This window comes from Brienomyrus brachyistius, chromosome 19 (assembly GCF_023856365.1).
Source record: "Brienomyrus brachyistius isolate T26 chromosome 19, BBRACH_0.4, whole genome shotgun sequence".
NCBI lineage: Eukaryota > Metazoa > Chordata > Actinopteri > Osteoglossiformes > Mormyridae > Brienomyrus > Brienomyrus brachyistius.
The window spans coordinates 7,030,523-7,046,872 of NC_064551.1; the positions used below are offsets into that span (position 1 = coordinate 7,030,523).

Sequence of the window (16,350 nt, forward strand, 5' to 3'; positions counted from 1 at the left end):
TAAAGAGTGACTTAATCTTTTTTATGTTGGGGGGGGGGGGGTGGTTGATTTATGAATATTTTTCCTGCACCAGTAATTGAGTCTTCCCTGTTATTCATCATGGGAATCACGTCATGTCAAGGGACGTCTCCCGAGACAAATAATACCAAATGGCAAATTGCTAATGTCACGGTTATTGTTAAGAGCTTTTATTAGCGAAGGGGGAGGAACGGAGATAATTTGTACCACGGTCCAGTAGGCTATTTCAAAATGAGTATTTAAAATAAACAGAACTATTTAGCATGATGTACGATCTTATTACTTAAAGTGCATTTGTTTTTGTATCACTCTAGAACCACGTCGCTTTTGACTGCCGTAATTAGGCTACATGTTCATGAACCAGTACTGCGTTCAATGGCCCTTGTTAATTTAAAAAAAAAACTTTATAGCTTTAGGTTAGCAATGTTTATTGTGGAACGTTACGATTTTTATTGATCTCCATGTAAGATGAATTGTTTTAATAAACGCCCACGATTAACTCCTCTGTCGTTCTCTGGCTAAGGTCAGACATAGATGATGTTACTCATCCCATTGAGGAGGAAATTCGTTGGGTCCAGCAGTAGGTATACAGATATGAAGAGGATGAAAATGATTACAGTAAGGAGAGAGGTGTGCCCCCCCCTCATATTTCATAATTATTCGTTAGGACCTCCCAACATTTAACATAAAATAACTAGTTTTACGCCAGTGCCCCCACCCCCAATATTAAAAATGCTTCTGACGCCTCTGATATGAAATTTATGTAAGGCCTAATACACATTTGTACTGAGAAAAGCCTATTAACAGTTTAAAGTAGATACATACAACTGCTTTCAATATAATGCAGCGTTATTTATTGTGCAAAAAAAGAAAGACAGAAAGAGTGATACATGTACCTTGTGTACGGGTCCCTGTGTCCTGATATAAGACCTGCCCTGGACACTATTGAGGAGCGGCTTGTTGTGAAGTCGCAGACAGCGCCATCTGCTGTCCCACTCATGTAAGTGCAGTAGGAATGACTAGGGTCAGTGCTGATAAAGACGGTCACGCAACAAGCATCAATGTCCATTCATTTGAAAAACACTTACATGCATATTCTTTCCTTTAACCGCCTTAAACATTATAGATATCCATCCATCTTTCAGACGTTTATCTAGTAGTCTACGGGTTTTGGAGAACCACGTGCTTTATGATTAATCTACGGTTTATCCATGTCAAAATAATTCCATTATCATATAATATCAATGTTTTGCTTTCTACATTTTTACAAAAAACCTGAAACCTTTTACCCTAAACCATAAATTGCAAAGGTCCATCAGATAACTAATGTCAAGCCATGTTTTCATAATCAAAAGAAGCTGGCAAACTTCCAACAACAGCATCAGCAACAACAACAAGCAATAATAATAATAATCCATCCATCCATTTTCCAAACCGCTTATCCTACTGGGTCGCGGGGGGTCCGGAGCCTATCCCGGACGCAATGGGCACGAGGCAGGGAACAACCCAGGATGGGGGGCCAGCCCATCGCAGGGCACACTCACACACCAGTCACTCACACATGCACTCCTATGGGCAATTTGGCAAGTCCAATTAGCCTCAGCATGTTTTTGGACTGTAGAATAATAATAATATTAATAATAATAATAATAATATTGCCCTCTCCAGTTTTCCATTGAAACCAACGTCCCTGATTCACAACAAGTTGTCTTTGGAATGAAATCAGGAGAATTTAACAATCATACGTAAACGGCCTAATAGTTCCCGTGGGAAAGCTCAGCGTTCATGTACTGTAGATGACAACATGATCCTGTCACTTTAAATGTGTCAAGTGAAATTAAATCTGGTCCGCCGGTTGATCTCAAGTCCGCTCGAAGGAGGTGGCGGTGGGAGTGACAGTGCTTACTCCCAGTCCGCTCTGCACAGTTGGACATCTCTACTGGAGTACCGTCGCTTTTACTTCTGCGGGGTCACACCAGCAAGACCGATCGGAGGACAAAGAGCAGTTTCCTGAGATGGACCAGAAAGACACGGAGATGAACGAAAAAGGAGTGTCTTCTTCCACGAGTGGAGTTGTGGTCCAAGTACGGGAGAAAAAAGGAGTTCTGCGCGCGGCGATACCGTGCATGCCTTTTCCTGTAGCGGTCATTTGCCTCTTCCTCAATACATTCGTACCTGGATTAGGTGAGTTATCTTCATCTAAGGGCACCAATGCGCGGTCGCTTTGAACATTTATAAAATCAAATCATGATAAACCATTGTCGCCATTCTGCAACCTTTATTTATTGTGCCATAAATATGTACTGTAGGAGATCTTAAATTTCCTAAATGATGCTGTTATACTGAAGCTAGTCTTTATCTTGACACTTAATATTGCATGCGATTTACAATTAAGGGGAAACTATTGGTATTTCTGGGTTATCATCCATGTTCATCTTGATTACAAGGCAGGGAACGCTGAACTTTCCTCCTCTGAGACAAATCTCAGCGCCGTGTTTCCCTGAAATAACAGTGCTGCCGACTTCTTAATTCTAAGCAAACAATTGTGAATCTGAGATAAAAAATGTTACGCGCCAAAATGAATAATGCGCCGATAAGAGATGTGTTGCTACAGAAAGCTGCACTTCACTAAATCCCAAATCAAAGATAACATATAAATCTTACTTGTACAAGAGAACACACTTTTACGAATTACAGTATGCAATAATGTGTAATTATGTTTGAACTCATATGAATGAACACTTTTAATGCCCTGATATGTGTGAAAATGTTACTTACTTATAAATTTCAATATCCCTTGCCTCCTGTGAGTCTAGTTTAAATACCGTGAAATGTGCACCTGTAAGAGTATCCTCACCGGCGTTAAGTGCGAGATTATAGCGATTGCTTGGTTAATTGGTTACACTGGTCGGTAGATACGATGTCGGTACCTTTACCTAAAACCTCTGCAAAAATAACTAATCAAAGAGTATGCGGAACATCCGCCTACGTTATTTAGAAAAACCTTCACCTGCTGCACTCCGACTCCATCGCGCATCGCCTGCTCACAACCCTCATAAATTGTATTGACAGCATTATACTGTTGCTCTTTCCTTTTGTCAGTCTTGGTGTAATTCTTCCCCTCCCCCATGGCCGCCGTGTCCCTTCGCCCCATTTCCAGGTGACACCGAGGTCCCTTGGGGAGTTCCCTCTCCTTTGTCCAGCTTTTCCTCAAGCTTTAAGAGAAACGGGCCTGGACGTTAATAGTAAATAATAGTAACCCTGATTTTCCATACTTTATGTCCTACAACCCATCACTGTAACACTGAATCAAATAAGATTGTTTGAGTCTCATAGATTAAGATAAGCAAATCAGGATGTCCTGTGCTGAAGACTCCAGCGATGTTCCTTAAATGAACAATTACTTGTCTTAACTACATTAATGTTGAGAGCACAGTAAAATGGGTTTTGACATATGGAATGGGAGGTACCGATTGGCTGTCTTTACCAATACCGCCTCCTCTTCAAAGACACACAGCCTGTATGCAGCTCCGGGCAATACAAATCATTTCTCTTCATGTGTAATGGACTGATTGAGGAATGGGAGTCGTGTTCCTGCTTGCTTGCACCCCAGATATCATCTTACCAGGAAACTGGAGCGTTGCCCCAAATGCTAGTCACGCGGGTGTTAATGCTGCCCCAGCTACCGAGCCTTGGTCTAAAGGCTGGCTTTGCTCTATGCATCTGTTTCATGAATACACCCCGAGTCGTTTTTTTTTTCTTATTCCCTGTGGCAAGGTGTACTTTGCGTTCATCAACACTAAATAAGATCTATTGCTTTTAATTTGAAGCAACATTGTCAACATTCCGGTACCCATTCTCATCCGACTGTAGAAAAATGTAATAATTAACAGCGCTTAGTGTAAAGCGAACCCGCGTGTCTACAGAGAGACGGCGTGCGAGGCTGCTAGAGCACGCATTTAAATAACCATGCTAATTAGACATCAGGCAGTCTGTGCTGAGATCTAGTGACAATGGATGAGCTGCACTAATTTTCATCATTGTTAGTGTGGTTTAGTTATTATGTGAGGCTGCCTTGTCTTTTTCTGTGAGCGACTCTATGGCATTTATTTATTTATCTATTTAGCTAAGGGTCTCAAAAATCCTACCAATTCAAGGGATTTAAGTGTGTCTTTAGTGGAAGAAGGATGATTAAAATTCTACTGCATGTTTAACTAGGACTAAAATCCCGTTGTTGAAACTGGGCTTCACGCTGTTCGCGAAGCCACTTGTGGGATTGCGCCTTTGCATTCCCGTGATGCTTCACTCGCATTTACATAAATTCATACTATCGATCATACCGCTGGATGGAGTTTGCCTCCGTAGGTCTATATCGCTGATGCAGGACCGCTGCGAGATAAAGGATGAATGGCGCTAAAACTAGCAAATTATTAGAGGTGTTTACTGAGATCTTGTGACCCCCTGCCCCACACCCCCTTCTGCACGGGGTACTAGATAAGCGAATCCAGAAAATGTCAAGTTTTGAGCAACGTTTGGAAATCCTTAACGCTCTCTTGTTAAATATTGATCGCCTCTGCTGAGATTGATCGTGTGTCTCCTAAATCTGTGTAACCCGGTCAGGCAAGGCCAGTTGGCTCAGGCCTAAAGTTAATTAATCAATCAAAGGCGACTGTGGCTCTAGGGGGGCCCTTGGGCACCATCAGTACATATGAGGGTCACCCCACATCAAAATAATAAACACGAAATATACATTATTTTATTTTCCAAGCATAACGTAGAAGAGAGAGACGATATATCTGGTCCCTGATGGTCAGTCCAATCAAAATTTTCTACTGAAGCCACTGCTTGAGGGCTCTTTAAAACACCAGACGATGTCAACAGCAGACCTACATATAGGTTTCGGTCATATCACATTGTCTTCCAAAATAAGAATGAATGTTGGATATTTCTATTTTGGTGGGATACCAAATGTCCCAGGGGACCTACTTTAAATGTTCCGTTGCCCTCCAGAGGGTTCCATGACAGCTGAGGCTACAAGAATGCTACTTTAACCATCTCCGAGCTTCCTGTATCCTCCTAAAACAATCTGCTGCGTATGAAGTCCTGCCTGCTTTCACTGCCGGTTTGAAGCGAAGAGCCAAAAGGGCTGCATATGTATTTATTCATGCTCTTGAAAGAAGACTTTTTCCCGTGGTCTCATCAGCCGCTGCAGTTTCGTGAATTCCCATCGGTATCACGTCCCGCAAAACTTCGTTGACAGATATCCAAAATATTTATTCCCTGGGAACCAAACTTAAGTTTGTAATCGTATGTGGGAGAGACCAGGTTTTGCAGAGCGGGATTTTGTTTCAGCTGAAGTACTGGCCGAGAAGGCTGGCATACATGGAGGGAATCTGGGAGGCAGACTGCAACTTAAAATGAAAATCAAATAAAGCAATGTGTTCACTGATATCCGCATAACAGGTGGCCTTTCAATTATTTTATTATTATTATTATTATTACTTTAGTTGTTTAGCAAGCATCTATATGTAAAGCCACATAAATAGCATAATACCACAAATAAATACTTCTCATGAGTATAGAAATAGACCCTCTTTTTGGATCTGATCCATGGCTATTTAACTGATATCCTACTCAGCATACCATCTGAATCCCATCTGAATCATACTTATGAGGTGTCCGGTAACTTCCTAGGCTTAAACAATAGGATGAATGAGCACATAAGAGCAACAGGTGCTGTAGCAGAGGGTCATAGACGTGAAGCCAGAATGTTGTTGGTTTGAATCCCCGGAGTGTCTGCATTTTTGGAATTACAGCAAACTCAGGCATATAGAGAGTGTGCCTTTCAGCTTTATAATGGATGGCGTGTTTGTGCAGGAGAGATTTAATGCCTTTAACTTGCCCTTGTATGGTACCCCTCCTGGCCCTGCAATCTTTCATGTCCCTCTTCAGTGAACTTGTTACAACATAACAGTGTCCTCCAAGCTTATTGCTTATGTGTTTTAATTCAAACCAAAAAAGCAATCTGGCTAACTGAAAACACTGATGTTTTAGATGTGAGGAAGACATTCCTCACTTGAAAGCATTCACAGAAATACTCTGCTTTTATCAAATGGAAATGTTTCAATAAATGTAACAATTAGGTTTTATAAAAGCATAACTGTAAAAACAAAGCATAAGGTCATATTTAAATTCAGGTATCACTGTTTATCTCTATGTTTTATTCTATAATGGATTTGTGTATTGGTGCGGGGAAAAAAATGTATCAGTTTCTTGCAGTGTGTGCTTTGCGGTAATTTGCTACGTCCTGGAATTGTTTTTATTTTGCGGTGCGATACTTTGTAATGACGCTGGAGCTGCCGTGAGCTCTTAAATTTTGCATGCAAGACCCATCAGGAATGTACTTTTTGTTGGTAGGACCTGAGATAAACTGGGTTTCAAAATGATATCTCTGTGTCCTGAATGTCTCAAACAGCAGCTTTAATCTGTCGGTTTGCCAGGTGTGACCAAGGGCCCCCCTGGAGGTGGAAAGATTTGGTACTGAGGGACGTTTGTGGCCAGGGTGCCTCCTTAGTTGTGGGTGTTGCATGCTTTTAAGTACTGCATTGAGCTCCAGAGTAATTTGTAGTTTCAAAAAGATGGCAGAAGCACAGGGATCATTCACTGATTATGTCAAGAGTTATACATACTATCAAGAGATTACAGAGTCATTGTGGGATTTTTTTTTTATCACAATCGGCCAAGTACAACTTTGAATTATACAAATGGAAAATCACACGTCACTCCATTGGTCTCCTGTAGTCAAAGGGCAAATTCTTTATACAGATACACGTTTGTTTTTCATTCATGGTCAGACTATCCCTTGGAAACACTCACTCTCAGTACACGAAAGTTTATGTATAACAAGTAGGGTGTACGTGCATCTAGGTACAAAGCCAGACTCGCTATGAGCATTTCATTGTCACAAACATTTCACCATAGACAGTTAGTTCGGAGGCAAAGGACCAGACTGGATGTAGAGTTTCAGCTCTCAGGAGTGTTTTTTGTTTACAGATGTATTAAACAGTACGTTAAGTTACATTAAGTTATGTGCGTAAAAAGGTCACTTAGAGCCATTAATACTTCTCCTATGGGAGCACTATGTAAAATGATTTCAAAATGAATGCCGTCTCTAGTGGTCTACCCCCCTGTGGTAACACCAAAATGCTGCCATTAACCTCCACTGCCTGGTAACTCCTGCATAATACATTATACATATAAAGATTTTTTCTTTCTTGTTGTTCCTTCACATGGGGGATGGTGGAGACTGAGCTTTTACCTTCAGTGCAATGGCTGTCTTTGCCAGACTTATAGTAGCTTAAGGTACAGGATAATGACTGTCCTTACCAGATTTATAGTAGCTTAAGGTACAGGATAATGACTGTCCGTACCAGACTTATAGTAGCTTAAGGTACAGGATAATGACTGTCCTTACCAGACTTATAGTAGCTTAAGGTACAGGATAATGACTGTTCGTACCAGACTTATAGTAGCTTAAGGTACAGGATAATGACTGTCCTTACCAGACTTATAGTAGCTTAAGGTACAGGATAATGACTGTCCATACCAGACTTATAGTAGCTTAAGGTACAGGATAATGACTGTCCTTACCAGACTTATAGTAGCTTAAGGTACAGGATAATGATTGCCTATACTGCAATGAGAGTAGCTTAAAATATAGGTTAATGGGTTTTCATTCTGAATGGATTGTAGCTTAAGGTACAGACTAATGCTTGTCAGTACCAGCCTCATAGTAGCTTAAGGTACAGGATAATGGCAGACTTTTAAGGTACTGGGTACTAGTGGCTTACTGTAAATAACAAAGATTGTCTGTAGCTGACTAATAATGACATGTTGTACAGGCTAATGGCTGCCCACAGTTGACTCACAGGTACTTCGTCGGCCATAATATGCCGTCACAGCATTACTGCACATGGATGCATCCTTAGTGATGTCTTTCAGTTAGTAGTGATATTTTAGAAAGGACTGATTGTACTATATACATGAACAACGTGTAAAACTGTAAAGATCAGAGTGCTGAACATCACAGGCTCCTCCTCTGGAGGAGCAGTCCTGTCTCCTTCTCTTGTCTGTTCAGAGGGCACTGTGTACACTGCAACTGGCCATGGCATTCGTTAGTTATGAGAAATGACTGCCATTCCACCCTAAATACATTAGTGCTCGGCAGACGGAAGATCAGACATGTATTTATACTCATGATAGATTTGTTAAGATGGAGATTTATCGTAATTACACAGCCGTGGGCGGCATCTTTATATCCTCAAAGTTAACTTGATTTTGAAGCTGGATGTTGAAGGTTGGCGAGAGAGACCCATAGGTTTTTGAACAATGCAGGCGATGCCTTATTTTATAGTTAATATCACCGCACGTGTGTTATGTCAGCCATTCATAAAGAATTGCCCAGCTCTCCGTGGAGGAAGACCAGTGATTTATGACCACAAACGACTAAGAAGCAGCGTTGGTACTCAGACATCTGTGGTACCAGAAAACACGGCCAGTCTGAAACCCAAGGAATCCTAGACGGGATATATTTAGTCGGGGACAAGACTCACAGAAGCCATTTTCTATTTTAAACTGGTGGTGTCAGTTTAGGTTTTCTTCCCAGAATGGTTTTGGTCACTTGGCAGGGGTCCGGCTGGGCTCCACTTGACTCCTTTGGACTCTGAGAGCATTTAAACACACAGCATGTCCCTGTTGTATTAACGAAATCTGTAACGTAATCCAGCCTGTGATGCGGCATCTTGAAATGACAGCTGGTCGTGAGGATACCCCCCCGGATAATGAAGTGAGCCTGGAGCACAAGGGAAGGGACGCCCTGTGAGGGATTCTGGTCCTTCACCAGAAACATACCGATGCATAAATACACATTAAATGCAATTTAGACACACCGGTTCACCTAAGCGTACATTTTCGGATTATAGGAGGATAACAGAGTTGCTGGTGGGAGCCACCAACCATGGGGAGAATGTGGAAACTCTGTTTACACATAGCTGGGTCTCGAACCCTTAACCCTTGAGTGCTGAGGCCTCAGTGCTACCACAGAGGCATTGCTACATATTTATCATTATGCGTTAATTTTATTGTTCATTTAACTGTTTGTAAATCTTTCGAAAAAGTAGGTCTGCTTACTGGATACTAATATGCTATACAAACTTTTTTGCAGAATTTATGTTCATACTTAATGAAAGGAAAGAGAAAATTAAATAAAAATGTGGAGTCCTGTCTATTAGCTGGAGCTCCAGTAGACGCGTTCCTGCAATTCTCAACGAAACGAGCGAACAAAAACACAGATCATTAACCTCCCACATCTTCAGTGGGTAGGGAGCACGAACGCGTCAGGAAATTACAGCCGTACTGGAAGCGCTCGATGGACATTCTGACATTCACCACCCCGTTGTCTCTCACTTAGACCAATTGTGCAATTATTTGAATGGCTCTGACACCCCCCGCCTTAAGACATGCATTCTTGATGACTTCTTAATGAAATACTTTGGGACCCATCAGTGCTCTCGCCCCACCTGATTTCATGCTCCACCCAGCGCTTCTAGAATGTTCTGAGTTAGGAGTTTCATTAACTGGGATCCAATTGGTAGAGCTGGATTGGGGGCTGGTAGGGGCTGGATACGCAGCTGTGTTGTGCCCCCAGCTGTTGGTTACTATGGTAAAGAATATATGGGGGGTGCATCACAAACCATAATTACAAACCACTTATTACCCAGGCGTTTACCTACAAACGCGCCATTGCCACATGAATGAAGCTGATCCAGTCCTTGAATACAGAGGGTATTTGTTCAGCTAGCAGGATATTGGCCATTCTTATAAACAAGTAGGCACAGTGCAAGCAGTACACAGTACAAAAGGATGAATGAATGAATGAATACTGTGCAAGAAATAGCATAACAGGAAGGTGGGTTATATGTGCAATTAAGACAGTAAAAGTCAAGTTGCAAAGGCCCCAGCTGTGAGGTTCTTGTCCGTGGCAGGATAGCACCCAGAAGACCACGGCACTGCAAACCTTCTGCTGCAGTATTTCTCTGCCAGAGCCCCCCTTAGCTTTCCCCTAAAATCGTTGTCATCGTCTTTATATCTCAGTTACTTGATGTCATTTGGAGTTTATCTCAAAAAAAGGAAAAGACAAACGCAAATGTGTCTAGGGCATGTCGTTCATTAATACAGACGCTGGCACTGAAATCGTAACTGGATTTATATGGTGTAATTCACAAATAGTATGTCACCTAGCAGCGCTATTGTGTTTCGTTTAGACCGAAACCCCGCTTTGTGTGTCCGTGTCCCTGCGAGCGGGACAGAAGCACAGCACCGGCACTCCACACCTGCAATAAAAAGGGGCCGTTCACGCATGAGAGCATAAAAGGCTGATTTAAAACGCAGCTGTCGCACTGGGCCACACTGGGGTGTCGACAAATTATGCTATGAAACACAACACAAAAACTCGGGAAAAGTACGTATTTAGAGAGGGAAAAAAAATGGAAACGCGTGATGGACATGAAGGAGATTAGAGGAAGTGGGGGTGCTGCTACACATTTTGCGCCCTCTGTCATTCAGAGGCTCTCAGAAAGACTCCCCCCCCATTATGGCACCCCTGAGACAAAGACTTGGTATTAGTAACATTTTTAAACTGTGCTTTTTAAATTAGATTTGTAGGCCTGGACAGGAAGTGTGTAGATGTGCTCTTTTATCTTGAACATCTTAAAAGCTTTTGCCTTATTTCTGGTCGGTGGTAATATTTATTTTTTGTTTTTTTTTTTATGTTAGTTTATTGCTAGATTTTTTTTTTTTTTTTTTTTAAACTTGTTGTTGCTGGAAAATGAACCGGAGCTGAAAGCTGGACAGTCAGGCGACTAATGGTTTCCCCGAGTAGAATTATAAAGAGTTACGACTGCCGAAACTCGCGAAGCCTCTCCGAGAGAAAGCAGCCCATTCCGGTCTGAAAACCGGAATTCTGGTCTCACAAATTTTAGAACAGAGTGTGAGAGACGCCGTTCCCATTCCGCGTTCGCCCGCTCTCTAGGCTTTGTGAAGAGGCCCCTGCGATGAGGTGGGCTGGTCGTGACTCACCAGCTCCCGCCAGAGATGGACGGCCTGCATTCTGCCCCTCCTGACCTCGAGCGGCTGTGCTCTGTACTCGAGTTCCGCTCGGCGCCCGTGTCATTTTAAACCATCCAGCTAGCCCTTAAAAACGGCCCGATGAGAGCGTTGGGTCTCTATTCCCCCTCCCCTTGTGCTCCACATCTCCCTGCTTCCAGCTAGCCAGTAGTGTTCTTGGTCTTCTGATATTATAATAAGGAGTTTGCTTATTTAAGTATGAGGTGACAGGTTCTACAAACGTTTTCTTACACATATTGTGGTTAGCACTGTTGCCTCACACCTCTGGGACCCGGGTTCGAGTCTCCGCCTGGGTCACATGTGTGCGGAGTTTGCATGTTCTCCCCATGTCGTCGTGGGGTTTCCTCCAGGTACTCCGGTTTCCCCCCACAGTCCAAAAACATGCTGAGGCTAATTGGAGTTGCTAAATTGCCCGTAGGTGTGCGTGTGTGAGTGGATGGTGTGTGAGTGTGCCCTGCGATGGGCTGCCCCCCCCATCCTGGGTTGTTCCCTGCCTCGTGCCCATTGCTTCCAGGATAGGCTCCAGACCCCCCATGACCCAGTAGGATAATAGATGGAAAATAGATGGATGGATATTGGCCCAAAGCTCATATGCTTTTATGCTCAAATACCAGAAACTGTCCCACTGGAACTGAGAGAGGAAGCTGCCCCAACTTCTGAGGACCACAGTGTTGACAACATTTCGTGGTGCCATTCATTAAGTATTTATATATGCGGATAACTGGATCTGAGACTTAAGGGATGAATATATTTCATTTTTAGGTCGGTGGCTTAGTAGGTAATGCTGGATCTGGGCTTGTGCAGGTTTCTCCATGCAGCTAATTGGAACGTCTGAGTTGCCCGTAGTATGGTTGTGTACGTGCCTGGCAGTGGGTATCCCAGCACTGTGCCCTCTTCTGGAGGAGACGACATACCTCACTGTCACCCTAGCCTGGATGAGATGGGTACTGATCTTACTCTGCAGTGCCTTGGTGTCTATCAATTTTTTTTTTTTTGCAGTGAAACTGACTAATTGGCATGGTAACAAGGATAATTTCTGCACCAAATGTTCCATTCCAGTTCTGAATCTGGTACTTTTCCTTAAGGGTAAGAACAAGTGTCCCATTGTGACCAGTGAAAGATACAAACTGTAAAAACTGTGTCAGAGTGTAAGCCGGCCGGCGTGGCCATGAGCCATCACAGTTACCTGTATTAATTCTCACCGCCTGTCCCCTGTGTGCTGTGTTTACTGTGAATGACTGTCTTCTGTTCATGTTTTACACCCAGTGTGAGTGTCAACATCAGGGACATGAATGCGTTTATGTTTTCTTTGTTTTCCCCCAACTGAACCTGCAACATTATCTTAAGTTCCTCATCTGCTTCTTAGCATTGCGATCGTTCACATCAATTATCTAGCTTTTCCCTGAAAAATTATAGTATTTTACAACAAGGCTGGTTAACTGTCGTGTGACTCTGTTTGCCGTTGCATGAGGAAGCCTCTCGGATGGAAAATAAGAGATCTGCCGAGGATCGAATGGCAGTAACGTCCCCCTAGCGTCTCTGTTGGCTGCTCCCCTGCCCTCCAAGGTCTTACCGCATCTCGTGCTCTGCTACTGTCCCACATGCAGGTACCTTCGTCTCAGCCTTCACGGTGCTGTGTGGCGCGCGGACGGACCTCCCCGACCGGCACGTCTGCTGCGTTTTCTGGCTAAACGTCGCCGCCGCCTTCATACAAATCCTCACAGCCATCGTTATGGTGGGGTGGATCATGAGCATATTCTGGGGCATGGACATGGTTATACTGGCAAGTACGTGTCATACTGTCTCACCACTCGCATGGCAGCCTAGCATAAGTATTACACTTCCTACATTATCATTGTATTTTAATCATATTATTATAGCTAGTGTATAATGTATGTGTGAATGCTGTGGGTTATTCTCTGCCCTGGTCCATGTTTCCAGGATAGATCTCCAGGCCCCTGCAAGCCTGTGTAGGATTAGTGCATATAGACAATGGATGGATGAATTGTTATTGTACCTAAACCATTGTAATCTGTATGGTCATGTGATTAAGAAACTGAAACTGATTGGTGAACTTCAGGTGAATCGAATTATGAATCAGTCATCAGAAGTGCAATAGCAGTTTCTGGCATGCAGGGCTGCGAGCCGCAGTGCTGGGGTGCGGGCGCGATATGACATTTCACATATTTATTTATAAACAGAAATTAGGTCAGTCGTCTCTTTTTGCCCTTCACTTTGGGAATTCCAAAGGTCATCCAGAGGAAGATGAAGCTACGTTTCGTGCCGTACAATTTGTTTTGGAAGTGGAATTTGGAAATGTATTTTTGCCGTAACTTTGGGGCTGACAGGGGGAACAGTGGTTAATTATGTTACTTTTCTTAAAGATGGTGATGTTGTGGGTGGGTCACTTCAAGCCTCTGGGACTGGAAGACTCCACCTGGGATCCATGTGTGGGGTTTGCATGTTCTCCCCGTGTCATACTGTGGTTTCCTCCGGGTTCTCCGGTTTCCCCCTACAGTCCAAAAACATGCTGAGCTTAATTGGAGTTCCCTATTTATAGGCGTGCGTGTGTGAGTGAATGGTGTGTGAGTGTGCCCTGTGATGGGTTGGTGCCCCATCCTGGGCTGCTCCCTGCCTCTGGAATAGGCTCCGGACCCCCCACGACCCTACATGGGACGTGCAGTTTTGGAAAACGGATGGATGGCAGTGTTCCCACGATCAGAATGGCTCACATTACATCCTCTCGTCTCTTGAGAGTGTCTCTGCTGATTCAGTCCACAAATCAGTCGGTTAAAATAAACACCCAAATGTAACGATTATTTCCATTGTTATATAAACACCACGATCTGTTTGCACAGTGAGAGGACTGGATGGTTTTATCTGTCACTTGTGCCACTTTTTCTATAAATAAAAGTGCCGATTCAGGCAAATGATAGTGACCGTAAAGTGACGTCACGCTCGTATTTTTTATGCTTCCTTTTGCGTAAAGAGCTGTCAGGCCCAAAAAATCACATAAAAAGATAATAAACAGGCAATGAAGGAAACGCTTGGCAATGTTGCTTTTCCTAAACTTGAATTGCGCTGAGATTTGTAGTATGCAGGCTGACTAAATGACAAGAGAGAGACAACAAAGGAGGAACTATTGAAATGGACTGACATTTATGACGCGTCTTCGCTTCTGTGCTGAAATATAATATTAGCCGTTATATTTATAAAGCAATATCTCAGAGTTCGCACCAACCCTTGATGCATTTGGAAATGTAACAGCAATAGAATGACTGGGAAGAAGAGGAGTTTAAAGTATGTGGGACCCAGTCTGCCAACCATGTGAATGATGTATTCGGTCCAATGGGCACGTCTGCCAGCAGACTCGGTAGACAGACGGAGGTTGCTTGCATTGTCGGTTATTGTCGTGTGCATAATGTGAAGAGGAAATGGAATGTGCCAGTATTGCGGTTTTGTGAATTGTGTTTAGATCTATAGTATGTTATCAGCACCTAAACGATGCAGGAGTGCATTATATCTGTCCATTTTCTAGCCGCTTAACCTGGTCAAGGATGCGATGGGGCCTGGAGTTTATCCCAGGAAGCGTAGGGCGCACGGCTGGGGTGCACGTTGGGCAGGGCACAAGTCCTCACAAACACTACAGGCGTCGTATGAAGCTGTGTAATAATGCTGCATCTCGTACTTTTTCATGGACAGCATCTGCTGCTGCCACGTCTATATAACTTCAGGCTTGTTGTGCCGAGTGCATAGCATGGTGCAGGGGAACGTCCTGGACGGGATGCCAGTCCGTCTCAGGGTAACCACACACACACACACACACACACACACACACACACATACACGCAGACACACACGCTGTACTGCACAAGCGCTTGGAAGGCGTATGGGCGCAGAGACCAGCGCTTGGTTTGGAGGGAGTTGTGTTTTAACACCAAGATGAGTTTATAGCATCACAAACAACTTTAATTGTTCCAATTTTTGCTTTAAGTCCCCATTTCCGATTATGTTCCACAGCCAGCAGCCATTTTTGGAGATTAAAAACCTGCTGGGCTTTCTGGAATAAAAAAGCTTTCACTCGTTATGGAATATATTTGTATATGTATTTGAGAACAAAAACATTTGGCATTACTTCACAGTGTGTGAAAGTTTTATGCTTATGGGATAAAGAGTGAATGGGTTTTAGTCAGCAGAATATGTGTCAATATCTCCTTTTGAGATCCAGTTTCCTTTTGTCATTAAGATGCACGAATATCAGTGTACAATATATTAATATACAAATAAAAATACATAAACACACATATATTAAGTATTAAAGTCATTTTATTCATCCATCCATTTCCTTTACCTGCTTGACCTGTGCAGAGGTGCAGGATTGGGCACCAACCCATCGCAACACACACACACACACACACACACGCACACGCACACACACACACACACACACCATTCACACACAAACACCATTCACACACACATGCAAGGCAAAGAATAACCCAGGATGGGGCACCAACCCATCGCAGGGCACACACACACACACACACACACACACACACACACACACACACACACACACACACCATTCACTCACACATTCACACCTGCGTATAATTTGGCAGCTCGAATTCACCTTAGCGTGTTTTTGGACTGCGGGGGGAAGATGACAAAACGCCGCGGCGACACACAGCGAACATGCAAACTCCACACGTGAGCCGAGGCAGAGACTGAAACCCTGCGTGTGAGGTGCCAGTACCAACCACTGCCCCACCGCCATGCTGCCTAGAACGTCCTACAAATAAAACTCATCCTTTATAAGCATTTATGCTGCTGCATCTATACTGACGCTTTTCAGGATGAGTTTAGATGAGTGTTAACTGTGTCTCTTGTCTTTTCTCCCTTTCGCCGGCTTGCCCGCATGGATGAAGTCTCAGAAGGTAGGCGTGCTGACTGCCCGGCCCGGTCCTGACTCATCCCGAAATGCCGAGAGCGCCCCCCCCCCCCCCCCCACTCTCTCTGGGCCTCACCTCATACCACCCACCACCTTCGATGCCCGTCTCTGTTGTTATTTCTAATTTCTTCTTTAGCCCCCTTTACTTCTCGCCTCTTGCTCGCGTTTGTGTTTAGCGCTGCGGCTGTGCGTGCAAA

The 16,350-nt window shown here is 43.6% G+C and overlaps 1 protein-coding gene across 1 annotated transcript; it reads left to right on the forward strand.

Moving 5' to 3' along the window:
* Positions 1–1,878: 1,878 nt before the first annotated feature.
* Positions 1,879–15,727, forward strand: stum (stum, mechanosensory transduction mediator homolog). Its single transcript, XM_048985597.1, has 2 exons — positions 1,879–2,202; positions 12,810–15,727. The coding sequence occupies exons 1-2, from the start codon at positions 2,034–2,036 to the stop codon at positions 13,091–13,093; spliced, it is 453 nt and encodes a 150-aa protein (XP_048841554.1). The 5' UTR covers positions 1,879–2,033; the 3' UTR covers positions 13,094–15,727.
* The last annotated feature ends 623 nt before the right edge of the window (positions 15,728–16,350 follow it).